Raw genomic sequence first — 27392 nt, forward strand, 5'->3', positions numbered from 1 at the left:
GTGTGTACTTGTGAGTCGCCTACAGTCTGTAATGAGCGTTTATTATGCATTATAGAGACGCTTTAATAACAAAAACACTGCACCAGGAACACGTGACTTCTGTCAGTGTGCACAGTGTAAACACGACGCCACTGTTTACTGTGATACAGGAAGTGAGAGAGGCAAAACACAAACAAACCGGAAGTGCATGAGCGGATGATGACGTTTCACCTGAGGCGACTGGAACAGCTGACGAGGAGGATTTAGATTTATTTAGATTTATTTAATCAGACCGAATAAAAAGGACGAGATTTGACACGGATTGACGTTCTGTAGGTAAAAACGGTGAGTTTTAAAGAGATAATTATTACTATGGAGTTTAGCCTGGAAGCTAATTGTGTAGCTAACTGCAGTAAAGTGTTGCTGCTAATCCGGTTATGATGTTAATCAGTGCGACATTGAGGTCAGGCTGTAATCATAAACATGTTATAACGCGCTGACTTTATCTTTTAGTTTAACAGAGAAAAAAGAAACCAACAGAACAAAATACATTAAACACGTTTAATGCAAGGCCTGTGTCTAAAATGTGCCCTTACCCCCTGTGCCCTTACCCCCTATGCTTTACTTCCTGTGCCCTTACCCCCTGTGCCCTACCCGCTATGCCTTACCGCATGTGCCCTACCCCCCCTATGCATTACCCCCTGTACCCTACCCCCCTTATGCATTACCCCCTGTACCCTACCCCCCTATGCATTACCCCCTGTGCCCTACCTCCCCTGTGCCCTACCCCCATATGCATTACCCCCTGTGCCCTACCTCCCCTGTACCCTACCCCTATGCCCTACCCCCCCTGTGCCCTACCCCTATGCCCTACCCCCTCTGTGCCCTACCCCCCTGTACCATAACACCCTTTGCCCTACCCCTGTGCCATACCCCCTGTCCCCTACCCCTCTGTGCCCTACCCTTCTGTACCCTACCCCTCTGTGTCCTACCCCCTGTGTCCTACCCCCCTGTGCCCTACCCCCCTGTGCCCGACCCCTCTGTGCCCTACCCCTCTGTGCCCTGCCTCTCTGTGCCCTACCCCCTGTGCCCTACCCCCTGTGCCCTACCCCCCTGTGCCCTACCCCCCTGTGCCCTACCCCCCTGTGCCCTACCCCCCTGTGCCCTACCCCCCTGTGCCCCATTAAAATGAAGATCACATGACTCTCTCACCTGTCAGTCAAACTTTACATGTCTTTGTGTTCATTATATTTTTGGGTGGAGTTTATTTTCTCCGTGAGACGCAGCTTGTTACTGATGCTTTACTCGTCCCTTATTTCACTGAGAGATCCTGGTGTGATAAACACATCTGATCGTAAAGCTCTAATCTCTAAACTGTCTGACAGGAAATGATGTTTGTGTGACTGTTTATTAGTCTCAGCCTCAGAGGCTCCGCCCACATCGCCATGGAGCGGCTGGTGGTTAACGCTAGTCACACGCATCAGCGGTAAATGCCTACGTATAAGACGCGTCGTGTGTCAGAGAAACGTCTTCATCTATCTGTTGTGTTTCTGTCACACAATTATGGGATGTTCAGAGGAATAATTTAAGTCAGTCTGTGTTTAAAGACACAATGAGTGATGTTTCTGACCCTGAATAGTGCAGTGAGCAGGATGTGGTTTAAGCTGCAGTGAGATGATGATGATGATTGTGTTTCAGAAACGCAGGACTCTTCGCTCACACACGGGTGTTGTGTTCCGTCCCCGAGCTCCTCTGTGCTGTTACACTAAACCATGTGACTCAGATGCTGGAGCTGTAGATGATTCTGTCCCTCAGGTGTCAGGACTCACGGTGTGACTGGACGCAGGACGGGGACATGTGGAGGTGACGCTGATTATTTCTCCTGTTACGTGTAGTTTAGTGAGTGGAGCCTCAGTCAGGACGGTCCACACTGCCACACGGGTCACACGGCCACTTTGTGTCACTGCCTCCATCTTTATAAGCGCCCTATTAGCCGTCACACCATGGCAGAGCCCACGCCAGGCCCGTGCAGAGACGTGCGTGAAGAGGAACAGGCGAGCGACGACAACAAAGCCAGTAGCCGAGTAAACGACAAAGATAAGACGTCCAGCGAGACGCCGCCGTCTCAGACGAGCACGGCTTGCTCGGACAGCGAGGACACCGGCGCCGCCAGCCGCAGCAGGAGCCTTTCAGAGAGGGAGGATTCGGAGATCACGTCGTCCGTGAGCAGCATCGTAGATGAAACGCCATCACTGTCCACGCTGAACGGCGGCGTGTCCACGGCCACAGATGAACCGCAGACATCTGTGAGGTCGGTGTTGGAGGCGGAGCTGGAGGCGGATGGAGCGACATCCTGGAGCGAGGATGTGGCGAGCGTAGAGGCGGCGCAGGCTGCAGTGTCGACGCCCCCTTCTGTACCACCCTCGTCTGCCCCTCCCTCTGTACAGGAGCACTACTACGTCAAGTGGATCACGTGGAAAGGGGAAAAGACTCCCATTATCACACAGAGTGAAAACGGACCCTGCCCCCTGCTGGCCATCATGAACATCCTCTTCCTCAGGTGGAAGGTGAGACGTGTGTGGTTATAAAGCTGGTTATAAAGCTGGATATAAAAGTGTTTTAGATTCAATCTTTTTAAAGGTGAAGTAGACAAATTAAAAGATATAAATAAAAGGAACCACGTTACCATGACGATCAGTCCGTAACAGTTAGCATAATTATTTGCTAGAGAAGAATCTTCATCTTATTCACACATCAGTAGATTAAGTTAAAAAAGAGATTTAATAATCGTATAATTAAAATTAGCCCCGCCCTCTTCCTCAATAAGACACACCCCCAAAGCTGAGCGGGGCACATCAGTTAGCTGTATAAATGTCTAGGCTCTGTGTCACGTGGGTCCGATTTAATCAGACGGTGTTGTAGTGAAATGATGTGTGTGTTACAGGCGAAGTTGCCCCCCCAGACTGAGGTCATCACCATCGACGAGCTCATGGCTCACCTCGGTGTGTTATTACAACTTTATTCTTTATTAAATAAACAATGTCTCACTTTTTATCTCATTATAGTTCAGTGAAACATCTGTGGTACTGTTCTAATACTGTACTGTGTGTGTGTCCGTGTGTGTGTCCGTGTGTGTGTCCGTGTGTGTCCGTGTGTGTGTCCGTGTGTGTGTCCGTGTGTGCGTCTGCGTGTGTGTCTGTCTGCGTGTGTGTGTCCGTGTGTGTGTCCGTGTGTGTGTCCGTGTGTGTGTCCGTGTGTGTGTCCGTGTGTGTGTCCGTGTGTGTGTCCGTGTGTGTCTGCGTGTGTGTGTCCGTGTGTGTGTCCGTGTGTGTGTCCGTGTGTGTGTCCGTGTGTGTGTCCGTGTGTGTCTGCGTGTGTGTCTGCGTGTGTGTCTGCGTGTGTGTGTGTCTGCGTGTGTGTGTGTCTGCGTGTGTGTGTGTCTGCGTGTGTGTGTGTCTGCGTGTGTGTGTGTCTGCGTGTGTGTGTGTCTGCGTGTGTGTCTGTCTGCGTGTGTGTCTGTCTGCGTGTGTGTCTGTCTGCGTGTGTGTCTGTCTGCGTGTGTGTCTGTCTGCATGTGTGTGTCTGTCTGCATGTGTGTGTCTGTCTGCGTGTGTGTGTGTGTGCGTGTCTGCCTGCATGTGTGTGTGTCTGTGTGTGTGTGCGTGTGTGTCTGCGTGTGTGTGTGTGTGTCTGTGTGTGTGTGTGTGTCTGCATGTGTGTTTGTCTGTGTGTGTCTGTGTGTGTGTGTGTCTGCATGTGTGTGTGTCTGTGTGTGTCTGCGTGTGTGTGTGTGTGTCTGCATGTGTGTGTGTGTGTGTGTGTCTGCGTGTGTGTGTGTGTGTCTGCATGTGTGTGTGTTTGTGTCTGCATGTGTGTGTGTGTATCTGTGTGTGTGTGTTTGTGTTGTAGGTGAGTGTGTGTTGTCCATTAAGCCGAGAGAGGCAGCTGAGGACATGGAGCTGAACTTTCAGCAGGTAAAACACATAACACACGAGATATTTGTGTTCAGTTCAGAAACACAAACATTAGTGATGATTTTTATGTTTAAATTTATTACTTTTGGCTTTTTGTAAAATTAAACAATAAAAAACACACAAGGAACATTATGATCTTATAATGTATTTTATTATAACACAAATAAGGTTTATAAACACTTCATAAGGAACAATATATGTAGAATATATTTAAGAACTTTTATGTCGAGTTCGATCGGCTCAGCGTCACTGATGATGATGATGATGATGATGTAATAACATCATTTCTTGCTGTGTGTTGAGAACATGAGCGACGCCATGGCCGTGCTGCCCAAGTTATCCACGGGTCTGGACGTAAACGTGCGCTTCACCGGAGTGGCAGATTTCGAGTACACACCCGAGTGCATCGTGTTCGATTTGCTGAACCTTCCTCTGTACCACGGCTGGCTGCTGGACCCACAGGTCAGAGACCCTCACTAATCACACACACATCTGTCTCTGTTACATACACACTACAGACTGAGCGAGCGAGGGAACTGAGTGGTCTTGGTGTCGTTCTAGAGCCCAGAGACGGTGACTGCGGTGGGGAAACTGAGCTACAACCAGCTGGTGGAGAAGATCATCATCTACAAACACTCCACAGACAGCAGCCAAGTGAGCGAAGGTGTGAAGGGAAAAAGTCTGCTCACATTTCTGACGTGTGTGTGACGGCGCTATTACGTACAGAACGGGAGACGAGTTCGGACAGGAATCAAGTTTGATTCAGTGATTCACTTTTACTAATGAGTGATTCTTCAGAGTAAACTCGAGCGAGTCGTATACAGCGACGTTCGTGATCCATAAAGTCATGTTTATAAACGAGTCGGTGATTTGATTCAGTGATTTGATTTCAATATATAAAAAAACCTCGGTGAATCAAATCACTGACTCGTTTATTAACATGACTCACCGATTCAGTTCCTCAAACAGAGATTTGAGTCGAGACACTTTTAGTGCCGTTTACTCTCCTGCTTTCTGTATTCACTCCGTTACTTGTGTATGTAAACACTGCCGAAGTTCAGTACGGTCTCTGGAACCTCAGAAGAAGAACAGTGTGAAACACGGTGGTGGGGGTGGGGGTGGGGGTGGGGGTGGAAGCTCCTGTGTAACAGCTGTTGTGTTTTTATTTTTTTAACTGATAATAAAGTGTGTTGGACACGGTGGCTTAGTGGTTAGTACGTTCGCCTCACACCTCCAGGGTCGGGGGTTCGATTCCCACCTCCGCCTTGTGTGTGTGGAGTTTGCATGTTCTCCCCGTGCCTCGGGGGTTTCCTCCGGGTACTCCGGTTTCCTCCCCCGGTCCAAAGACATGCATGGTAGGTTGATTGGCATCTCTGGAAAATTGTCCGTAGTGTGTGATTGTGTGAGTGAATGAGAGTGTGTGTGTGCCCTGTGATGGGTTGGCACTCCGTCCAGGGTGTATCCTGCCTCGATGCCCGATGACGCCTGAGATAGGCACAGGCTCCCCGTGACCTGAGAAGTTCGGGTTAAGCGGTAGAAGATGAATGGAGGAACGAATGAACTGATGATAATCACCGCATCACCACAATCAGACGTCGTGTGTACGGAGCGTTTAACTCGATGTTGTGTGATTGTGCAGGTCTGATAGCGGAGCAGTTCTTGGAGTCGACGGCCACCCAGCTGACGTATCACGGACTGTGCGAGCTCAACACCACCGCCAAGGAGGGAGAGCTGTGTGTGTTCTTCAGGAACAACCACTTCAGCACCATGATCAAGCACAAGGTGAGCTACTGATCCACAAATGAACTGTTTTTAATATACAAAAAGAGATGTACAGTATGATACTGTGTGTGTGTGTGTGTGTGTGTGTGTGTGTGTGTGTGTGTGTGTGTGTGTGTGTGTGTGGTCTCAGGGTCACCTGTACCTGTTGGTGACCGATCAGGGCTTCCTCCAGGAGGACACCTTGGTGTGGGAGAGTCTCCATAACGTGGAAGGTGATGGGAATTTCTGTGACTCGGAGTTCCGACTGTGCCATCCGTCACAGAAGATCGCCAGCAGGTCGACGGCGCAGCAGCAGCAGATGCAGATCGATCAGGTGACCACCAGGGTCTCAGTTTACAGACAAACCCAATGAGGATCTTCAAGAGATTACTGAACAAGGTGAAGGTCTGATTACCAAACTGTGTGTGTGTGTGTGTGTGTGTGTGTGTGTGTGTGTGTGTGTGTGTGTGTGTTAGGACTACCTGGTGGCCATGTCCCTGCAGCAGAGTCAGGGTGAAGCTCCTGGACCTTTAAGCGACCTGGAGTTAGCGACACGGTTACAGCAGGAAGAATATCAGCAGCCTCCACAGGCCTCTGGGGAACAGGTGACTTACTAACTACTGCATTTTAATGTTATTAACAAATCACTTCATGTCACTAAATTGTGATTCAGTTCGTCGGCTCTTTATTTCATTTAAAGACATTTTTTGTCAGTTTAAATTGATTCAGTTCATATCGATTCACTGATCGGTTCTTTTCTATTCGATTCAAAACATATTTTTGTTATTTAAAGGAGCGGTCTCCGTTGTTTGAAAGCCAATGTTGACATATAAAATCACAGAAACAAACACGCCCCCTAACCCCAATGTGTCCCACCCCTGTATCGATAGCTCCGCCCACACATACATACGTAACCCAGGCGACTAACAGAAAGAAACGTGTCTTTATCATAGCTGAAGGGAAGAACAATACGATTGTAGATAAACAAACAAGCAAAAATGCCACACAAGCATAATCATGTAAAGGACAAAGGCATATATTAGTTCTGTGTAACAAAGCAAAACCAACGTTACTCACCTATCGAGAAGGAAAAAAGCGCCTCGGCGTCTTAAGTAAAGTCGGCCACATATTCACAGGTGGGAGTTTCCCGAGTCGATAACTCCTGAGCTAAACGCTGTTACTACACAAAACGCGGTTGTAGCTGCCTCTCTACATTACTACGATAGAAAAGAGGTGTTATTTGTGTAGTAACAGCGTTTAGCTCAGGAGTTATTGACTCGGGAAACTCCAACCTGTGAATATGTGGCCGACTTCCTGCTCCTTCAGTTCTCTCCAGCGCTGGAAAGCTGATCCTATATTAACACGTCCTACTTCTTGTCCTTATCATAAGTCTTTCTTCTCTTTCTTTCTTTGTTTTTATCCTCCATGTCAAAACCGATTTCTGCTAATGTCACACACGCGCACTAAACGCTCTCTCCGCCCATATCGACAAGACACGCCCCTTTCTGCTCATTGGCTACATGTTTGTTTTGTTTTTGTTTCCTCAAACATCGCAGACCCCACCTTTAAAATCGTTTTTATTTTTTTCCTTCCAGTGTAATGCAGATTCTATTTTTTTTTCCATCAATTACATTAAAGCAACTGGTAAAAAAAAAAATCCAACAGGCTTCCAGAATGTTCCTAACAATGTCCCCATAAGGCCACTACATCCCACACTGTAGTGAGCGTGTAGTTAATAGTGATACGTTTGGGACTGAACCTCACTGACCATCACTAACTGTTGTGGGGATTTGTTTTGTTCAGATGAGAGGAGGACCAGCGGCTCATCACGGGGGGCGGAGACGGCAGGGCGAGAAGAAGGACAACTCGGACTGTTCCATTCTATAAGTCAGGAAAACACACACACACACACACTCTAATGTTTATATGCAACTGCACCAGAAGACGCCAACGCCACGAATAAGTCTGAAATCTCCGTCATTTTTTCTCCAGCGAATATTTTGAAGTGTAGAGGATCAGCCAGGGTTTGTGTGTGTGTGTGTGTGTGTGTGTGTGTGTGTGTGTGTGTGTGTGTGTGTGTGTGTGTTTACCTCTTAGCTACCATGCTAACGTGTTACGGAAGTCTGTCTCACCGCCATTAAAGGTCCAGTAGCCAAAACAACATGTTTATGAGCTCTTAACCGTTTCATTAAACAACCACAGTGACAAAAATCTCATTATTTTATAACATTAAAGATAAAGGCCAGAGCTCCAGTGTCATGTTCCATGTGATTCTGAGTCATGTTCCATGTGATTCTGAGTCATCTTCAGATCAGTTACATGCAGCGATGACCGAGTCGGTTCTGTTACTGAATCAGGTTAAGATTCAGATACACAGCGATTCCGAGTCGGTCAGATTCACACACTGTGATTTTAATGTTCCACGGTTTGCTTTAAAAGCCCCACATTTTTATCTGTTGAGAGGTTTTCGGATGTGAACATATTAAAGTTCCCCCCAGTTTGATGCAGTAATTATGAGTCGATGCTATCGAAGGGCTTTTGATTGTGATCCTGAGTCTTAATCATTTATCTGTGTTGTATTTAACATGTTATGGATATATTATTAAACCCTAACACTGTCGGGTCACAGCGTCTGTCACTGTGTACAGAAAATACTTTATTATTAAAGATTTTAATGAAAATAAAACGCTTTTCAACTCATTTTATTTAAATCGTCAAAATCTGCTGAGATGGAGTTGGTGACGTGGAGAGAAGTCGGTTGTGTGTCCGAGTGTTAACACTGTGTTAAGTGTTCAGGTGTCGGTGCAGAGTTACACACACACACACACACACACACACACACACACACAGTGGCGCTTTTACTGCTTTATTTCCTGGATCAGTTTGGGAGAAGGATCATGATTTACAGTGTAAACTCTCACTCTGTCGCTCCTGTACATCAGCTCCTGTTACTGTCTGTGTGCGCTGTCACACCTCGTCACTCCATTTGCTCAGAGCTTTCCTCAAAGTTCTCCAGTTTCCTCCTGGAAACGAGCTGCAAGAAGAGCCGGCAGCTCTACAGTGTGTGTATGTGTGTGTGTGTGTATGTGCGTGCGTGCTCTTGCGAGCGTGTGTATGTCTGTGTGTGTGTGCACGCTTGTGTGTGTGTATGTCTGTGTGTGTGCACGCTTGTGTGTGTATGTCTGTGTGCGTGCATGTCTGTGTGTGTGTGTGCATGTCTGTGTGTGCATGTCTGTGTGTATGTCTGTGTGTGTGCGTGCATGTCTGTGTGTGTGCGTGCATGTCTGTGTGTGTGCGTGCATGTCTGTGTGTGTGTGTGCATGTCTGTGTGTGTGCGTGCATGTCTGTGTGTGTGCGTGCATGTCTGTGTGTGTGTGTGCATGTCTGTGTGTGCATGTCTGTGTGTATGTCTGTGTGTGTGCGTGCATGTCTGTGTGTGTGTGTGCATGTCTGTGTGTGTGTGTGCATGTCTGTGTGTGCATGTCTGTGTGTGTGCGTGCATGTCTGTGTGTGTGCGTGCATGTCTGTGTGTGTGCGTGCATGTCTGTGTGTGTGTGCATGTCTGTGTGTGTGCATGTCTGTGTGTGTGCATGTCTGTGTGTGTGCATGTCTGTGTGTGTGCATGTCTGTGTGTGTGCATGTCTGTGTGTGTGTATGTCTGTGTGTGTGCATGTCTGTGTGTGTGTATGTCTGTGTGTGTGCATGTCTGTGTGTGTGTATGTCTGTGTGTGTGCATGTCTGTGTGTGTGTATATGTCTGTGTGTGTATATGTCTGTGTGTGTGTATGTCTGTGTGTGTGCGTGCATGTCTGTGTGTGTGTGCATGTCTGTGTGGGTATGTCTGTGTGTGTGCATGTCTGTGTGTGTGTGCATGTCTGTGTGTGTGTGTGTGCATGTCTGTGTGTGTGTGTGTATGTCTGTGTGTGTGTGTCTGTGTGTGTGTGTGCATGTCTGTGTGTGTGTGTGTATGTCTGTGTGTGCACGTGTGTGTGTGTTGGGTTTGGAGTTTTCCTGAGAGCTGAGCTGATACACCAGTGAGAATTCTACATGATTAAAACCTTTAAAGCGTTTAAACAAAGATTACTTTGTGTTATTGTTATTTATTATCAGCTTGTGAGACAAATGGGCCTTCAGATAGACTTCTGGGAGTTTATTATTATTATTATTATTATTCACAAAGATTCCACTCATCACCACACTGAGTGACAGCTGCCCCCGGTGCAGGTCCTGAGGGCGTGTCATTAATCACCACACTGAGTGACAGCTGCCCCCGGTGCAGGTCCTGAGGGCGTGTCATTAATCACCACACAGTGACAGCTGCCCCCGGTGCAGGTCCTGAGGGCGTGTCATTAATCACCACACTGAGTGACAGCTGCCCCTGGTGCAGGTCCTGAGGGTGTGTCATTAATCACCACACTGCTGCGCAGCCTGATTAGAATAATTTAATAAGAATCTTACACCAGTTGGTTTAACAGTTAAACAGTTAGCGTTAGCTGCCTTTCACTACATCACTGCAATCTTCTTTTGGCACAGAAAAGGGCTTCCTGAAGGGTCCGGTGGTCTCTGTAAACACGCGGACTGGGGCGAGACGAGGACAGCACAACAAACCATACTAATGTGATGAGAGAGGGTGGGGCTACCAGGGGCCACTCGATAATCCGTGTTCACACGTGTGTCGGTCCTTCCAGAGTCACGTGCAGGTCGACTCGTGTGTCATTTATTTTTTTATGATACGAAGATGAAGATGAAGATGAAGACGTCTCTGTCGGTGTTTTTGCGAGTGAAACCTCGGTAACTCCGGGATCAGAGTGTGTGACATCTGCCAGGCGTTTTCTTCTGAAGTTTCCCTAACCTGAAGTGGACGAGGCGTCGGGGGAAGCTGTGTGAGAGAGGAGACGTAGCGCACGCTGGGTTTCACACACATCTATTTACACACTAAACACTAAAATCCCATCGCATCTGTCACTGCTGTGAAATAACTAAAAAAAAAGAGTCTGGGTAACTTTACACTGTGTGTGTGTGTGTGTGTCTGTGTGTGCATGTCTGTGTGTGTGTCTGTGTGTGTGTGTGCATGTCTGTCTGTGTGTCTGTGTGTGTGTGTCTGTCTGTCTGTGTGTGCGTGTGTCTGTGTGTGTGTCTGTCTGTCTGTGTGTGTGTGTGTGTGCATGTCTGTCTGTGTGTCTGTGTGTGTGTCTGTGTGTGTGTCTGTCTGTGCATGTCTGTCTGTGTGTGTGTGTCTGTCTGTGCATGTCTGTCTGTGTGTGTGCGTGTGTCTGTGTGTGTCTGTCTGTGTGTCTGTGTGTGTCTGTGTGTGTCTGTCTGTGCATGTGTGTGTGTGTCTGTGTGTGTGTCTGTCTGTGTGTGTGTCTGAGTGAGCGTGTGTGTCTCTGTTTGTGTGTGCGTGTGTGTGTGTGTGTCTCTGTCTGTGTGTCTCTGTGTGTGTCTGTGTGTCTGTGTGTCTGTGTGTGTGTGTGTGTGTCTCTGTCTGTGTGTCTCTGTGTGTGTCTGTGTGTCTGTGTGTGTGTGTGTGTGTCTCTGTCTGTGTGTGTGTGTGTCTCTGTTTGTGTGTGTGCGTGTGTCTCTGTCTGTGTGTGTGTCTGTGTGTGTGTCTCTGTTTGTGTGTGTGTGTGTCTCTGTTTGTGTGTGTGTGTGTGTCTCTGTCTGTGTGTGTGTCTGTGTGTCTATGTGTCTCTGTTTGTGTGTGTCTCTGTTTGTGTGTGTGTGTGTGTCTCTGTGTGTGTGTGTGTCTCTGTTTGTGTGTGTGTGTGTGTGTCTCTGTTTGTGTGTGTGTGTGTGTCTCTGTCTGTGTGTGTGTGTCTGTGTGTGTGTCTGTGTGTCTATGTGTCTCTGTTTGTGTGTGTCTCTGTTTGTGTGTGTGTGTGTGTCTCTGTGTGTGTGTGTGTGTGTGTGTGTGTGTGTGTGTGTGTGTGTGTGTGTGTGTGTGTGTGTGTGTGTGTGTGCATGCTTATTTAAATCTTTGTCACTGCAGTTTGAAGTTGAAGAGAGAGACGCTGTAAAAGCCCTCGATTTACAAACCCGTAATAGCACTGAAACATCACCTCCACAACTTTAACACACACACACACACACACACACACACACACACACACACACACACACACACACACACACACACACAGAGTGATGGTCAGGGTGCCACAGGGCCAGTGTCCTCGTCCTCAGTCTGCATCACTGTGTAATAAAAGTGCATTAAAGCTACAATTCGGCCAACAGTAAAATGTGTGTGTCATGACGTCGTCGCTCGGCTGGGACGTGTTTGGTGTCTGCACTGGAGTGTGACACTAATTTAGCCAACACGTCGTTTCCCCCACAGTGAAGTAGCTCTTTGTCTTGTTTGGTTTGTACCAGTGCTTCAGTTGGGTAAAAAAAAAAAAAAAACCAGGGAAGCCTAGCTGTCTTATCGCTGTGTCCCATATCGTCATAGCAACAGGTATAAAATGTAAATGCTACAGCTAAACTGTAAATTTTGGCACCTGAAAGAAGAACAGAAGGTGGACTGCGTCTGTGCGTTGGGTTTGTGGCTCCTCCTTATGGTTGGTAATCGACTGCAGTGCGTTGTGGACCTCAGAAGATCATCAGGGAACAAAGGGAATAAAACCCAAAGGTACGTAGACATGACGATCTTAACTGGACAATCTGACATGTTAGTCACGGAAGTCACTGACGAAACACACACACACACACACACTTGGCGGACGGTTACGGGACCTCCCCCGGGCTGGTCTCGGACACGCTGCAAACCGAGTCGTCTTCAGTGGCCGAGGGGTCGATGGGTGTGAGCGTGATGTTCACTATGCCCCTGTCCTCAGTGGGAGGTGGGAGATGCACCTGGCTAACGGTGCGGCTTTCCCGTGACATGGGGGCGTGCTGGATCACCAAGGCTCGGCCCGGTTCCTGCAGGAGCATGACGGGCCGCGACTCGGTTTCCTCGACTTTACACTCCGTCACCTGCGAGGACGAGGAGGAAGACGATAGCGCCTTCTGGATCACCCCTCTATTCGGCACCACTGGATTCAGACCGAGATTCTGATTGGGTTTCAGGTTTAGGTTCTGATTCGGACTGGTGTTCTGAGCAGCCACCGTTTCTTCTGGTCTCTGCTTCCTGGGTCGGCCCCTTTTGCGTTTCATTGGTGGGCCTGGGCCCACTGCGGACGAATCGGAGGCCCTTTTAGATGCCGTCGTCACCGGCGTTGCTGTGGAAACGGCCATCGAAGGAGGCAGGATCATGAGATGGTGGGAGGAGCCGTGTTGCTGTGGCGAGAGCGTCGCCACGGTGATGGGCAGAGTCACTTGGACGCTGCTAGAGTCATTCGGCGTGAAGGCAGGAGCGGGGGCGTGAACGGAGAGGAGAGGTTTTTCTGGAATCGAGCCACGAGGGCGGAGCTGAGGGAGTTTCTTCACCAGAGCTTCAACCTGCATCTCACGGCCTCCATAACGCACAACCTCAGGAGCTTTAGCTGATTTGTCGTTAGGAAGATGTTTCACAACCTGCTCGCTTTCGTCTTTCTGTGAAAGAAAAACCAGGAGAATTTAACAGTAAATAAAACGGAGACTTTATAATGAAGGTGTGTCACTGTGGCGTCACTGATGGACTTTATTTTTTATCTGTTTCTAATGACAGGTAAATGTCTACTTCCTGTAGTCACGTACATCACAGTCGTTCCCCTCGCAGCCTCTAGGGTGAAGAATGTACTGGAGATATAATACCTTAGTGTCTTGGCCCGTGCTTTCTTCCTCTGCTGCGCTCCCTCTGGACGTCGTCGGGTTCTTTTTAATCACTTTGTGAGGTTTGGCAGGTCCTCCTGGTAACAGAACACAGCACCACACCTTCAGTCACTGTCAGGTCCAGTTTCATTGTGAGACAACACGAGAAACGGAGCTGAGAAACTGTTCGTTACCGGCGAGCGACGCGGAGGTGACGAGCTCGGCCTGGCTGCAGCGCGGGTTTACGATGTGCTCCTGCACTAAGAAACGTGCGATTTCCACCACCGTGTCGAACGAGCGCTTGAGGATCTTCTGAGCCCAGTCACAGATCAGCTCACAGGCCGCTTCCGTCACTTCCTGTTTGTACGTCTGCACCAGCTCGGTCAGCTCGGACTGCAGGGGAACAGAGCAGGTGGTACGTGAGCGGCTGAAGCACAGAGGGAGCGTGTAAAGGTGTAAAGGTGTAAACATGTAAAGGTGTAAATGTGTAAACATGTAAACGTGTAAAGGTGTAAACGTGTTAAGGTGTAAACGTGTAAAGGTGTAAACGTGACCAGAGCTTCATACCGGATCGTTCTTGAGGTCCAGGTTGGGTAACAACGGCATGTTTAACACCGTCTTCCTGCGGATCCCACTGTAGCAGTACGTAACGGCGACGCGGTCAAGGAGGAACGATAAAACACTCACACATAAGACAGGTGATGTAATGACGCACACAGAGCTGCACTTAGGTGCATGTCAGAGTGACAGCAGGACGTAAAGGATATTTGGACTGGCCTCTGCCTCCCAGTCTGCGTGCCTTGATGTTGGGGAAGATGTCTCTGATGATCTTACCAAAGTTAGCCGCGCTCAGTGGCCTCTGCTGCAGGTTTTCACAGTGCTTCCTGTCGAGTGGACGTCACGACATGGTGTAAGTAACCGTGTGATGTACTGCGCCGCTTCCAGCCCTGATTATTCCGTTCTATTTACTTTTATTTCTATAGCACTTTTACCAGCTCTACAGAAATATACAAATACAGAAACAAATTTTGATTTTCAACTTTCATATTAATTAATATCTATTCCAAATGATCGAGCCTGAGGCAAGGGTGCTGAGGAAAAGTCAGTCCGTATGAGGACGAAACCTCCTGACCAACCCTGCGACTCTCTCGGGTCCTGCTGCACATCCTGAGCTGTTTACTGATACATCATGTGTTCATCTGGGATGAGAGGAACATCGTACACTGCCTCCAAAATGGCCGGCGCAACAACAAGCACATTGCAGGGAATGAAGGCGATATTTATTGTAGTTACTATTATAATATAAATTCTACACCTGTAAGGAATAACAAATTTAGTTGAGTTAAATTGTTTGTGTTTCAAAATATTAGCCTTTCCCTGATTACCCCGTCTCCTGCATCTGGGGCATCATGATTACGTTTCCATAGATGTTTAATATTCTAGCTTCTGATTGGTCAGAACGGGTTGATTCCTTCAGCAGATCTGACTGGTGTAGCTGTTTACCCGTCTCTTGTGGTTTCTCTGTAACATGATGAGCTACGTTTGAGAGCGAGAACTAAAAGTGGGGATTTCTCACCGGTATGTCTCGTAAACATCTTGTTTAGGCAGGCAGGTGTCGGCGTGTTCCTCCAGGTGACTGCGAATCCAGTTGCAGGTGTGGAGCTGGTCGGCCGTGTTCACCGAATTCGTGTCACTGCTAACAAACACACACAATGATCCTTTGTAAGAGAACGTTTTCTCTCTTACCTGAGCACCCAGTGTCCAGCTCCACAATCTTTACACTTATATACATAGGGCTGGGCAATAAAACGATGACGATATGTATCGCGATAGACACGTGATCGATATCAATAAAAAATGTGTCCGATAAAACATTTGATATTTTTTATTCTCTGTCGGAAGAAAACAGAGGTTGCGAAGCAAGTTTGGATGCATTAATAAAGACACTTGCTCTCTGGTATCCTAGCAACATAGGGAGTGACACACTAACAGCCAATCATGTAACAGTATCACGTTTGGTTGTGCCATATCGTCGTCTCGTGCCGGTCTGCTGGATTCCTCTTCAGTAACCGGCGACTGTATCAGGTCTGTGTTTTATATTACAGACGTATCTCAGTCTACCTCAGGTCTGTGTTTTATATTACAGACGTATCTCAGTCTACCTCAGGGTTGTGTTTTATATTACAGACGTATCTCAGTCTACCTCAGGTGTGTGTTTTATATTACAGACGTATCTCAGTCTACCTCAGGTCTGTGTTTTATATTACAGACGTATCTCAGTCTACCTCAGGTCTGTGTTTTATATTACAGCCCTAATCTCAGTCTACCTCAGGTCTGTGTTTTATATTACAGACGTATCTCAGTCTACCTCAGGTCTGTGTTTTATATTACAGACGTATCTCAGTCTACCTCAGGTCTGTGTTTTATATTACAGACGTATCTCAGTCTACCTCAGGGTTGTGTTTTATATTACAGACGTATCTCAGTCTACCTCAGGTCTGTGTTTTATATTACAGACGTATCTCAGTCTACCTCAGGGTTGTGTTTTATATTACAGACGTATCTCAGTCTACCTCAGGTCTGTGTTTTATATTACAGACGTATCTCAGTCTACCTCAGGTGTGTGTTTTATATTACAGACGTATCTCAGTCTACCTCAGGTCTGTGTTTTATATTACAGACGTATCTCAGTCTACCTCAGGGTTGTGTTTTATATTACAGACGTATCTCAGTCTACCTCAGCTCTGTGTTTTATATTACAGACATATCTCAGTCTACCTCAGGTATGTGTTTTATATTACAGACGTATCTCAGTCTACCTCAGGTCTGTGTTTTATATTACAGACGTATCTCAGTCTACCTCAGCTCTGTGTTTTATATTACAGACGTATCTCAGTCTACCTCAGGTCTGTGTTTTATATTACAGACGTATCTCAGTCTACCTCAGGTTTGTGTTTTATATTACAGACGTATCTCAGTCTACCTCAGGTCTGTGTTTTATATTACAGACGTATCTCAGTCTACCTCAGGTTTGTGTTTTATATTACAGACGTATCTCAGTCTACCTCAGGTCTGTGTTTTATATTACAGACGTATCTCAGTCTACCTCAGGTTTGTGTTTTATATTACAGACGTATCTCAGTCTACCTCAGGTCTGTGTTTTATATTACAGACGTATCTCAGTGTACCTCAGGTCTGTGTTTTATATTACAGACGTATCTCAGTCTACCTCAGGTCTGTGTTTTATATTACAGACGTATCTCAGTCTACCTCAGGTTTGTGTTTTATATTACAGACGTATCTCAGTCTACCTCAGGTCTGTGTTTTATATTACAGACGTATCTCAGTCTACCTCAGGTCTGTGTTTTATATTACAGACGTATCTCAGTCTACCTCAGGTTTATTTCTCTTTACTAAACACTGCACATATTTTACACACTTTACACACCAGAAGGTGAACAGCTAGTGAACTTCCTCACACTAAACCTGCACTAAATTCTCAGCTTTCTCTGTTTATATTTAACACTTCACACTATTTTATTACACTTTATTAAACATTTCTTACATTTCCTGTCATTTCTCACCTTAAATGTTAAGAGATAATAGTTAAGTGTTCATTGTGACTTTAGACTCATGTTTACATTATAATTATTGGAGGTTTCCTGGTTGGTGACGTTTCTGTCTTAATAACTGAGGGGATTCTGATCAGAGGAAGGTGAAGTTTCAAATAAAAAGGTTTAAATCTAATATATTTTTCTCCTGGTCCTTATTTTAAATGGGTCATAAAAATATAGATAATTATCGATATCGACCGATATGAAGCACTGATATCGTGATACAGTTTTCAGCCGTATCGCCCAGCCCTAATATATATAATCTCATCACACTTCCGTAACAGGAACACGATGCTGTGCTGTACCTCTTCTCTCCTGCACTCGGACCTGAGGGGAGCTGTAAATACAGGTAGAGTTTGTCGTTGTCTGTAAACTGCTGCACATCTCTCTGAGGAAAGACGTCACACAGAGGAGCGAGATGTTATTCAGTAAAAACGGAACAATGAGTGGGATCATGTAGTCAGCTGTTGGTTATTCTGAGCAGATCCTTACCAAAATCGTATCCACTTTACTCTGCACGGTCTTACTGTGGAAAACACAACAACAAACAGGGTCAAAGATACCCATACAATAGCAGATGTGAGGGTCTAGATTAAAAATATAGACGAGATTTAATCATGATCAAACTGGTTGACCAGGATAACTAATGTAACTTAATGAAGCAGTCTTTACTCCACTTCTACCATGAGATGTCTTATGTTACAAAGCATGATCACATCAGTGTGTCCAGTCTACGTCTGTGTCCTCTTCGCTCAGCATATCTGAATCCAACTGACCACCTTCAGAATAAAATAACCTTTCCAACACCTTGTAGAGTCCGTCGACCCCATACTGGTGTGGCGTTCCTAATAAAGTGGCCAATGTGTGTATATAACAATAGAATAATATACTTTAAAATAAAGCTATACATATTACAGAAGAACATATTTTATATTATATTATCAATATAATAAGAAAGCATGGCATGTATGATATCGTGACTGCCTGACACACCATAGCAACCCCCCTAAGATACCCACCAATAATCTTGTTAATCCCTACGGCCTCTGGAAGCCGTTCCCAAGGTGTGTTGGGGTCATAATTTTGAGTGTGTGTGTGTGTGTGTGTGTGTGTGTGTGTGTGTGTGTGTGTGTGTGTGTGTGTGTGTGTGTGTGTGTATTACTGAGAGATCTGCAGTGCTCAGTGCACAGGGGAGAGAAGGATCAGGGTCACAAAGACTTATTATACCATAACAACCACCTAATAATATCCTTAGATACCTACCACCTACTAACTGCCTCAAATACTACAATCATCAACTATGAACCTCCTCTGGTACCATAGCAACAACCTCAGATACCACAGTTTGCATCTATGTACCACCTAGTTACTGTCACAGTCATCATAACCACCCCAACCACATAACTGCCTCAGATATCTATTGATGTATTTCTCTCTGGATAAGGGCGTGTAAATACCTTAGCAACCATCTAGTAACACCATCAAATAGAGTTTAATTGTTATTTGTTTATTGGTGTAATACGTTTAACATATAAACTATTTATCCCTAAAGAGTGAATCCGAGGTGTTGGTGATGAGGGATAATTAAAGTATACTTTAAAATAAAGCTATACATATTACAGAAGAACATATTTTATATTATATTATAACTACCATAGCTGTCATAGCAACCACCCAGCAACTGTCTCAAATACCATAGCAACCACCTATTAATCTCTTCGTAACTACCATAGATATCATAGCAACCACCCAGCAACTGCCTCAAATACCATAGCAACCACCTAGTAACCTTTCTGTAACTTCCATAGCTATCATAGCAACAATTTAGTAAGCGTTGGAGATGCCAGAGCAACCACCTAGTAACTCCTCGTAACATTCCTGGATACCATGGCAACCACCCAGCAACTGCCTCAAATACCATAGCAACCACCTAGTAACCTCTTCGTAACTACCATAGCTATCATAGCAACCACCCAGCAGCTGCCTCAAATACCATAGCAACCACCTAGTAACCTCTTTGTAACTACCATAGCTATCATAGCAGCCACCCAGCAGCTGCCTCAAATACCATAGCAACCACCTAGTAACCTCTTTTTAACTACCATAGCAACCACCCAGGAACTGTCTCAAATACCATAGCAACCACCTAGTAACCTCTTCGTAACTACCATAGCTATCATAGCAACCACCCAGCAGCTGCCTCAAATACCATAGCAACCACCTAGTAACCTCTTTGTAACTACCATAGCTATCATAGCAGCCACCCAGCAGCTGCCTCAAATACCATAGCAACCACCTAGTAACCTCTTTTTAACTACCATAGCAACCACCCAGGAACTGTCTCAAATACCATAGCAACCACCTAGTAACCTCTTCGTAACTACCATAGCTATCATAGCAACCACCCAGCAACTGCCTCAAATACCATAGCAACCACCTAGTAACCTCTCTGTAACTTCCATAGCTATCATAGCAACAATTTAGTAAGTGTCGGAGATGCCAGAGCAACCACCTAGTAACTCCTCGTAACATTCCTGGATACCACGGCAACCACCCAGAAGCTGCCTCAAATACCATAGCAACCACCTAGTAACCTCCCGAGGTACCAAAGAAACCACCTAACAGGCTCTAGGTAAATGATTGGTGAACTATAGCATCACTTAGTAACCCCATAGTAACCCCTGGTCCCTGAGGTTGTGTAGCAGTGGGGTTTCTGGGATGGGGTTAAGTTTAGGCTGGAACAGCAGTGAGCTGATGAGATGCCAGTGAGTGAGAGAGCCTCAGCTACTCACTCCTCTGCTCCGGGTTCCTGCTCATTTGTGTCAGAGTCGAGAGAAGCTTCCACTTTAACGGGGTGTAAATAAATATCTTCTCCTCCGGGTGGATTCAGTACATTAATGTGATCAGAGTAGAGAAATGAGTGTTTAAAGACAGCCTTGCGCAGCTGCTTCCGCGCTTCTGTGGTTACAGCGCGTTTCTTCTGTACAGCAAAAGAGAAATCCCTGAAGGAGACATTTCTGCCCCTCACTCGGACCGTGTCCTGGTCTCTGACAGCCTGCAGTACCGCACGCTTATCCCTGTAGTAGTGAAATCTCACCAGAACCGCTCTCGGCTCTCCGTCCGCGCGTTTGTGCGCTCCGGTGCGACGCGCGCGCTCCAGCTCTATCCGGTTGTGTCTGACGCGCATGCCGAGTACATCCGGCACCCAAGTCTCAAAAAACTTTACCGGGTCCGACCCTTCCGTGCCTTCTTTTAGCCCAACTATCCGGATATCCCTGGAAAACAGCCTTCCGTGCTCCAGGTCTTCCAGGCGCTCCAGTGTTCTCTCCAGCTCGTCCTGCAGCTCGGCGACGCGCGCGTCAGTGGCCCTGTTGTGGTCCTCGAGCTCCGACACGCGCTGCTTTTCGCCACCGACTCTACGGATCAGCAGGTCCATTTTGCTGGACATTTCGGCAAGTGGCTCGTGAAGTTTCTGTATCTTCTCGATTATTCTGCTCACGGCATCTTCTTCGCATCTCTTCAGCTCGCCATCTTGCTGAAACAGTGCAGAGCTTCCAGCCGGGCGACTCACTCTTCCGGTTTGGTTCAGTTTTTTGTGCATTTAGGGTTTTGGGGGTTTTTTTTTGCTTCACTTCAGCTACGAATGATGACACGTTTTAAATGATGAGAATGTAGACAGAGAATAAAACAGCTCGTCTACAAACAGCCCTCCCTGCAGCCAGGAGCTCGGGGGGCGGGGCTACATCACTTTCAGTCTATAATTGTCATAAACACACTTTAAATGTAGAATTTAATTAATTAATTAACCCTATTCCGAACAATTACATCATTCATCACTGCAATAACCGACAATCTAATTAAAACAGATGATAAATATTCAATATTAAAGATTTAATAATCAATTACTCCGTATTTAGTTTTAGAATATATTTTTTATAATGTGTGTGTTTATTTTGCTATTAATTACTTCTATACGGTGACATTAAAGTGTTGGAAATTATTTAAATATATATATATATATTTTTTTTTATTTAATTAATTAATTAATTAATTAATTTCTAATGTGTGAAAATACATCAAACAGGATTCAGGTGTTATTAGACGGTTGCTAAGGTGTTGCTAGGTAGATTTTATATATCCAGGTTGCTTTGTTGCTAGGTGGTTGCTATGCTGTCTCAGGTGGTTGCTATGGTGTCTCAGGTGGTTGCTATGCCTTTCCTGGCATTCAGTGCACATTAGAGGAATGTTAAAGTATTTATTGGTGTAAAAAAAAAAAGACTCAATTTCCACTTCCAACAGATATCTGTTTGAATGCTTGAACATCTAATTCTATACTGTATCTGATATCTAATTATACATGTTAAGAAACTCAGATTATATATCTTAAAAAAAAAAAAGTCTGACATTTGATAAACATCCTTATGGGAGACGGTGACACGTTAAACATCACGATGTTCCACTGGCATGTAGCTGTTGTTCGGGGTAACAGGTGAAGTCTGATGAAGCAGATGTTGCTAAGCAGTTGCTATGTGTTCCAGCTGATTTCTAGGCAGATGATGATGATGTTATCCCGGGGTGTTGCTAGGTGGTTGCTATGCTTTATTCCAGATGGTGTGATGGATGTAATCAAACACTCCATTTCCAGTATAAACACAGGTCTCTCGTGATGAGGTGAAGGACGCAGGCCGAGGAAAAACAAGTGATTTCATTTTCATACTACAGCAACCAATCAGTGAGCTCGGATTTAATTAATTTACATAATTCCACATCTTTCTTTATGCTTGTGACTACATCCTTTTCTGTCAGAAAGCATTAGGGGTGTAGACGTGACGTGCAAATCAACAACAAAACAAGGTGTTCGAGCACAAACTGCTCTTACGCATATATTGTTTTTATGTATAAAAATGGGTTAGATCTATGATCTTATTCACAGATTTCATACTATTAATACTGCTAAAGAACTTTTGTGTTTTGTGTTGTTACCGATTGACAACTTTAATGAACAATAACTGAGAAAATGTACTTTAAATAAAATCACACAAACTCTTCACAGTAAAAACAGCATGAAGTCTGAAAAAAAGAGAATTTTAATATTGTCCTGTGTAAATTTTAGTATTGTCCTTAGTGCTGCAGGACAGTATGTGTGAAAATAGAATTAATGTAGTCTACATTACGTATAACCAAATAATTAATAGTGATTCCCAAATGGGCATTTGATTAAAAACAAGATACTGGTCTGTGACATTCCCAGAGTCCTGTAAACTTTGGGGACTCCTCACCAAATAACATTTTATTTATTTATTTATTTTTTTAAGTGAAAAGATGTTGCAAACGATGCATGTTTTCTTTATATTTGCTAAACTAAAAAAATTTAAAATAAACGCTATCAAAAAAATTGTGGCATGTGCACAGATCTAGACACAGGCTAAGCTAATTCAGGGTTTGTATCTCAGATGAACATACTGACAGATATCACACCTTTGCAACACTATTTGTAGTCCGTTAGAGTCAGTCTTCCTTACAGAACTGAGATATTATGTGGTTGTCTTGCATGGAAAAGGAAAAGGAAATGCATGCACACATGACATATTCCCAGTGATGCTGCATGACCTCTCTGCATGACTGACTATCATATTTCCTTCCTGAATTCCCTCCGTCTACCTGTGCAACATTTTCTGTGCCACTGGCTGCCACACAACCCTAAAGCAAAGAGATTCGCCTCCATGCTTAACAGATGGTTTTCTTTTCTTCAAGCATGCCTTTGGTGACTGTAGACAAAGAGTACATTTTTAGCCCATGGAAACAAATGCCTCAGTCTAAAAATGTACTCTCTGCCAATTAGAAATGCTTAAACACACTTAATAACACTGATGATTAACATGTGGTTTTAGTTAAGTGTGACAGGTGAAATCTTACGAGACGTTCAGCTTGAGCTTCTGGAGCATGCCGGGCTTGGCGTCGTCCTCTGTGGACGAGTCTTCTGTTTTTATCTGGTCTTCCATCATGACTCCACCACGCCAGGGTAACAAACCGCATTCAAGACCCCCTCTGGGATTAATGAGACTCAGATTACACACATGCAATTATCTTTAGCATAATAATAAGAGTAGTGACACAAATCAGCTCAGATATTCTGGCAGAACTGTGGATGAAATAAGAGTCTAAGATCATGCTCTGTACTCTCACATGGTACCGTGAAGCTGGACGTGAAGCAAGCCCCCATCTCAACACAAGCATTTTATGTAAACATAAACGACAGAATAGTTACACTGAAAATATACTGCGTTACATTTTGAAGCATTTTAACTATTTACAATACCCCCGCCCCCCTTGATTTATATTGTATATATATATATATATATATAGTCGGTGTGTTCTTCGGTCACCATAAACTTCTTTATTCTATGAGAAATAAGTTAAACCAAAGCAATGCTGAATTCTGAAAGCTTATTGGTGTTCAGGTGTCGATTAATTCTCTCTAACAGCAGCATTGACTGTAGATCAGGTTATCTGATACCTTATCGTTTCTATAGCAACAGCTCGTTCACAGTTACGTGTACGGCTCACACGCAACCGACAGTAAACAGATTACAATCGTCATTGGTAGGGAGACGTTTATGTTAACGTATGTTTCCGTAAGGAGTCTCCAGCGTAGGCGCTTTGTGACGGCCTTCTGTTATAAGAAGGATTCGACAATCGAGGCAGAAACAGTGACTCTGCTTCATCGCGCCTTCCTACCGTCGATTACTTTTATAACAGTAAAGCGTTTACTTATATTCTATCCTCTAGATATACTATCGTATACTTAAAGGTTTTGATATGCAAATGATATGCAAATAGAAAAAATGATCGCATGACGTCATGATGTGATTTGTGGCGATTTCTCTGGGACATTGCGTTAGTCGGTTGTCCTTTGAGGTGACAACAGACGTGTCAGGAGGACAGGAAAACGCACAGACACGTCAGCATGAGCAGGACATCGAGACAAGTTTCAGATAATGACTAGCTGATGTACTGTAAAGGAACATTTACAGTCAGAGGTTTTCACCATTCATAAACACACACACACACACACTGCAGAGATTACACACTCAGGGCCATTAAACACTACACAACAGTGATACACAACACATTATATGTCACGTTGTAAATGCCTGTGATTGTTTGTTATTACACAACAATAATAACAACATTCGTATTCATGAGAAATTCAAATCTCATCCACGAAAAGTAAAGAGATCTTTCTGTAAAAGAGAAAATTCACAACACGGACAGACTGAAGCTCGACTTGTGTGTTTGTGGTGAAATAAAAGAGCCATAATAACGGTGTTATAAGTCGGTTTCCGCTAGCTAACGTCATTAGGCCTGACGACGTGGTTATAATCCGTACAGCTAGCTAAGTTAGCCGTGTGGACGGTTAGCTAGTCGGTCTGTTAGCCACCCAGCTAATCGTCTCCTCTCGTCCCTTTAAAACAGACGGTTGATTTTCTTCGATAAAGTTAAAAAGATTTAATAATAATTAAATGTTACTATTGCTAGCTTTATGACGTTAGCTAGTCTGCTAATAATATTTCATCTTGCTAACCACCGACACCTCAGCTAGCCTGTGCTAGCTAGCGTTAGCCTAAGAGCCGTATATTAAACACAGCTTTTCCGTAAAGAAGCTAAGGCAGTTCGGCGGCCAACACACGCCGTTACTGTAACTCTGTACACACCGTTGACCCAAACGCAGAATAATGGCACGGTTTATTTATAAAACGAAAAAAAGATGATGTACCTGAGTCAAATAAACAGCAAAAAAATCCCTGCGCTTTATTTTGTGATTGGACGACTGTTCTTATGTCTGCCTGACTACAAAGCAAAAGTCGCTCTGATTGGTCCGCTCGGCTCGTCTGCCTCGGATACAAACTGTACCCTGCGCTGCGATTGGCTGCTTCTTTTTATTTTGATTTAACACGTATAATGTAGACGTGCTTTCATTTTCTCTCTACAGTGTGAGAATGACACCAAACACACCGGATTCATAAATATCCATGAATTTAGCTGTAACGTGTCATGATGAAGGCTCAGGATAATATACTGGGTGTCCTGTCTAAGGCACGTCTTTATATATATATACGTTGTCACTTTTATTGTCACATCACCTCAGCACATGTGCTTCTTAGGAGCAAACTCCAGAAATTGCAGAACAGCTATACAGATAAAGATATAGATAATGAGTTGGTCATACATATAGTCAGTACAATATGTGTGTGTACAATATGTACAATTAGCAAACATAATGAAATCATACATATAGTCAGTACAATATGTGTGTGTACAATATGTACAATTAGCAAACATAATGAAATCATACATATAGTCAGTACAATATGTGTGTGTACAATATGTACAATTAGCAAACATAATGAAATCATACATATAGTCAGTACAATATGTGTGTGTACAATATGTACAATTAACAAACATAATGAAATCATACATATAGTCAGTACAATATGTGTGTGTACAATATGTACAATTAGCAAACATAATGAAATCATACATATAGTCAGTACAATATGTGTGTGTACAATATGTACAATTAGCAAACATAATGAAATCATACATATAGTCAGTACAATATGTGTGTGTACAATATGTACAATTAGCAAACATAATGAAATCATACATATAGTCAGTACAATATGTGTGTGTACAATATGTACAATTAACAAACATAATGAAATCATACATATAGTCAGTACAATATGTGTGTGTACAATATGTACAATTAACAAACATAATGAAATCATACATATAGTCATTACATGTTGTATGTGCTGCATTAGAGATGACAAACATAACTATTATATCTAATCAGAGACAATTCTTTTTATTTAGGCTTCAAAACGCAGAGCTCTCAAGTTTTGAATACATTCAAGAGTGTGTGTGTGTTTATGTGTTTGTGTGTGTGAGTGTGTTTGTGTGTGTGAGTGTGTGTTTGTGTGTGTGAGTGTGTGTTTGTGAGTGAGAGAGAGAGAGAGAGAGAGAGAGAGAGAGAGAGAGAGAGAGAGATATTATGACTGGTGGTGTTTATTGTAAGTGTTTGTTGCCTTTTTTGGACCCCTTTATCATGTGTAATGTTGCTCCCATATAAAACAGTTCAGCACAAGCCCAGACATTTTTAGGGTCATGATTGAGGACAATGTCCCAACCAGAGACGAGCTGTTTTGTTCAAACCGACCATCGAAAAATACCCTCGCTTATGAATATGTTTTTTTTTTCATTGGTTGTTGCTTTAAATCTTACAATAGTGCTATTTTCTGATTAGCTGTTGTGTAGCCTCTTGTTTTGATTGGCTGATAAGTGTCAGGCTCGACTAAGAACTGAGACGCGCTTGATTCCGGCCCGGTTCCATAGAGACAGTAGTGCAGACTGATACGTTTTGGGCGCTGCGGCTTATTAAATATATGATAAATAGTCAAAAAGTTTTTCTGTGTGAGAAATACGATGTGTGGGGGGAGAGAGGGAGAAACGACAGAAATGCGTGACTGTCACTCTCAATGCGTGACACAGAATGAAGGTCTTGATCGTTTTGATCACCGCTTTTAAATGATCAGCCTCTGTGAACATCACCTCCTGTAATTACACAGTATATATGACTCTAAATGAACATAAATAATCTCATTACCTTTTAAAAACACTTTTACTGACCACAAACCGTGGCGTTACACCCACATGGGCCACTCCAAATAACTTCACTGTTATTAGTGAAGATAAAGTATTTATTTATTTATTGTTTTTTTTTTTTTCAGCACCAACAATCTACCTGAGGAAGATCACACAGTCCTGGAAGATCTCAACAAAGGTTACGCCACTGATATTAAGTCCACTGATAACAGTGGAGGTGTTTATTTAGAGAAAAGGAAGTAACAGGTATTGTTTATAACCGAGAAGAGGTGTGAGGGAAGCAATGACACGTGATTATTTATGTGTCCATGTTAATGACCTTCAAGCAATATGAGACCGGCTGTTTTTATATTTCATGGTGTAGAATAAAGACAAACCTCCTCAATTCTACACGGTAGAAACTGACTAACTGTTTACTTCAGGAAAGAGACACCAGAGAGGGCAGAATAGCAATAATCTGTTTATTATTATTACCATCATATGGACATGTGCTGAACACTATTACATCACTCCATCATTATACCCCTACTGTCACACCATCATATGGACATGTGCTGAACACTATTACATCACTCCATCATTACACTCCTACTGTCACACCATCATATGGACATGTGCTGAACACTATTACATCACTCCATCATTATACCCCTACTGTCACACCATCA

At 44.3% G+C, this 27392-nt stretch overlaps 3 protein-coding genes across 7 annotated transcripts in view; 2 read left to right on the plus strand and 1 right to left on the minus strand.

Moving 5' to 3' along the window:
- The first annotated feature begins 48 nt into the window (after positions 1 to 48).
- On the plus strand, positions 49 to 8400 carry mindy1 (MINDY lysine 48 deubiquitinase 1). Its single transcript, XM_027157474.2, has 10 exons — positions 49 to 324; positions 1678 to 2546; positions 2924 to 2981; positions 3889 to 3953; positions 4257 to 4415; positions 4515 to 4617; positions 5593 to 5735; positions 5866 to 6048; positions 6191 to 6319; positions 7518 to 8400. Exons 2-10 carry the CDS (start codon positions 1983 to 1985, stop codon positions 7599 to 7601), a joined length of 1488 nt encoding a protein of 495 aa, XP_027013275.1. The 5' UTR covers positions 49 to 324; positions 1678 to 1982; the 3' UTR covers positions 7602 to 8400.
- A 1393-nt stretch (positions 8401 to 9793) lies between these two features.
- rfx5 (regulatory factor X, 5) lies at positions 9794 to 24986 on the minus strand. 5 transcript variants are annotated; one of them, XR_007139377.1, is made up of 10 exons: positions 19845 to 20769; positions 17545 to 17578; positions 17358 to 17440; positions 15015 to 15134; positions 14206 to 14322; positions 14006 to 14084; positions 13633 to 13831; positions 13442 to 13536; positions 12208 to 13240; positions 9794 to 10592 (listed from the first exon to the last, which is right to left on the minus strand). XR_007139377.1 is itself a non-coding variant. In XM_027157458.2 (10 exons), the coding sequence occupies exons 2-10, from the start codon at positions 23055 to 23057 to the stop codon at positions 12434 to 12436; spliced, it is 1623 nt and encodes a 540-aa protein (XP_027013259.1). In that variant the 5' UTR covers positions 23058 to 23100; positions 24830 to 24986; the 3' UTR covers positions 11566 to 12433. The 5 variants fall into 5 exon arrangements, 4 of the variants coding, with proteins under 4 accessions (XP_047663765.1, XP_027013259.1, XP_027013262.1 ...); XM_027157458.2 differs by lacking the exons at positions 9794 to 10592; positions 19845 to 20769 and adding exons at positions 22969 to 23100; positions 24830 to 24986 and having other exon boundaries at positions 11566 to 13240; XM_027157461.2 differs by lacking the exons at positions 9794 to 10592; positions 19845 to 20769 and adding exons at positions 22969 to 23100; positions 24768 to 24801 and having other exon boundaries at positions 11566 to 13240.
- A 1857-nt stretch (positions 24987 to 26843) lies between these two features.
- mrpl24 (mitochondrial ribosomal protein L24) overlaps positions 26844 to 27392 on the plus strand; it is a 3208-nt gene continuing 2659 nt past the window's right edge. The window contains exon 1 of the mRNA XM_027157463.2: positions 26844 to 26902. The gene's annotated coding sequence lies outside the window, so the exon portion shown is untranslated. The remainder of the gene's footprint in view (positions 26903 to 27392) is intronic.

Source organism: Tachysurus fulvidraco, chromosome 24 (assembly GCF_022655615.1).
Source record: "Tachysurus fulvidraco isolate hzauxx_2018 chromosome 24, HZAU_PFXX_2.0, whole genome shotgun sequence".
NCBI lineage: Eukaryota > Metazoa > Chordata > Actinopteri > Siluriformes > Bagridae > Tachysurus > Tachysurus fulvidraco.

What these genes read in the sequence shown, in the direction of transcription:
- rfx5 (XM_047807809.1), bottom strand. Translation starts at nt 20,653, where the DNA reads ATGCACAAAAAACTGAACCAAACCGGAAGAGTGAGTCGCCCGGCTGGA. An exon ending in GTAAAGTGGATACGATTTTG is followed by an intron (nt 17,441 to 17,544) that starts GTAAGGATCTGC and finishes GTCTTTCCTCAG; the next exon opens with AGAGATGTGCAGCAGTTTAC. An exon ending in GCACGGGCCAAGACACTAAG is followed by an intron (nt 13,241 to 13,441) that starts GTATTATATCTC and finishes TTTCTTTCACAG; the next exon opens with AAAGACGAAAGCGAGCAGGT.
- mindy1 (XM_027157474.2), top strand. Translation starts at nt 1,983, where the DNA reads ATGGCAGAGCCCACGCCAGGCCCGTGCAGAGACGTGCGTGAAGAGGAA. An exon ending in TCCTCTTCCTCAGGTGGAAG is followed by an intron (nt 2,547 to 2,923) that starts GTGAGACGTGTG and finishes TGTGTGTTACAG; the next exon opens with GCGAAGTTGCCCCCCCAGAC. An exon ending in CACAGGCCTCTGGGGAACAG is followed by an intron (nt 6,320 to 7,517) that starts GTGACTTACTAA and finishes TGTTTTGTTCAG; the next exon opens with ATGAGAGGAGGACCAGCGGC.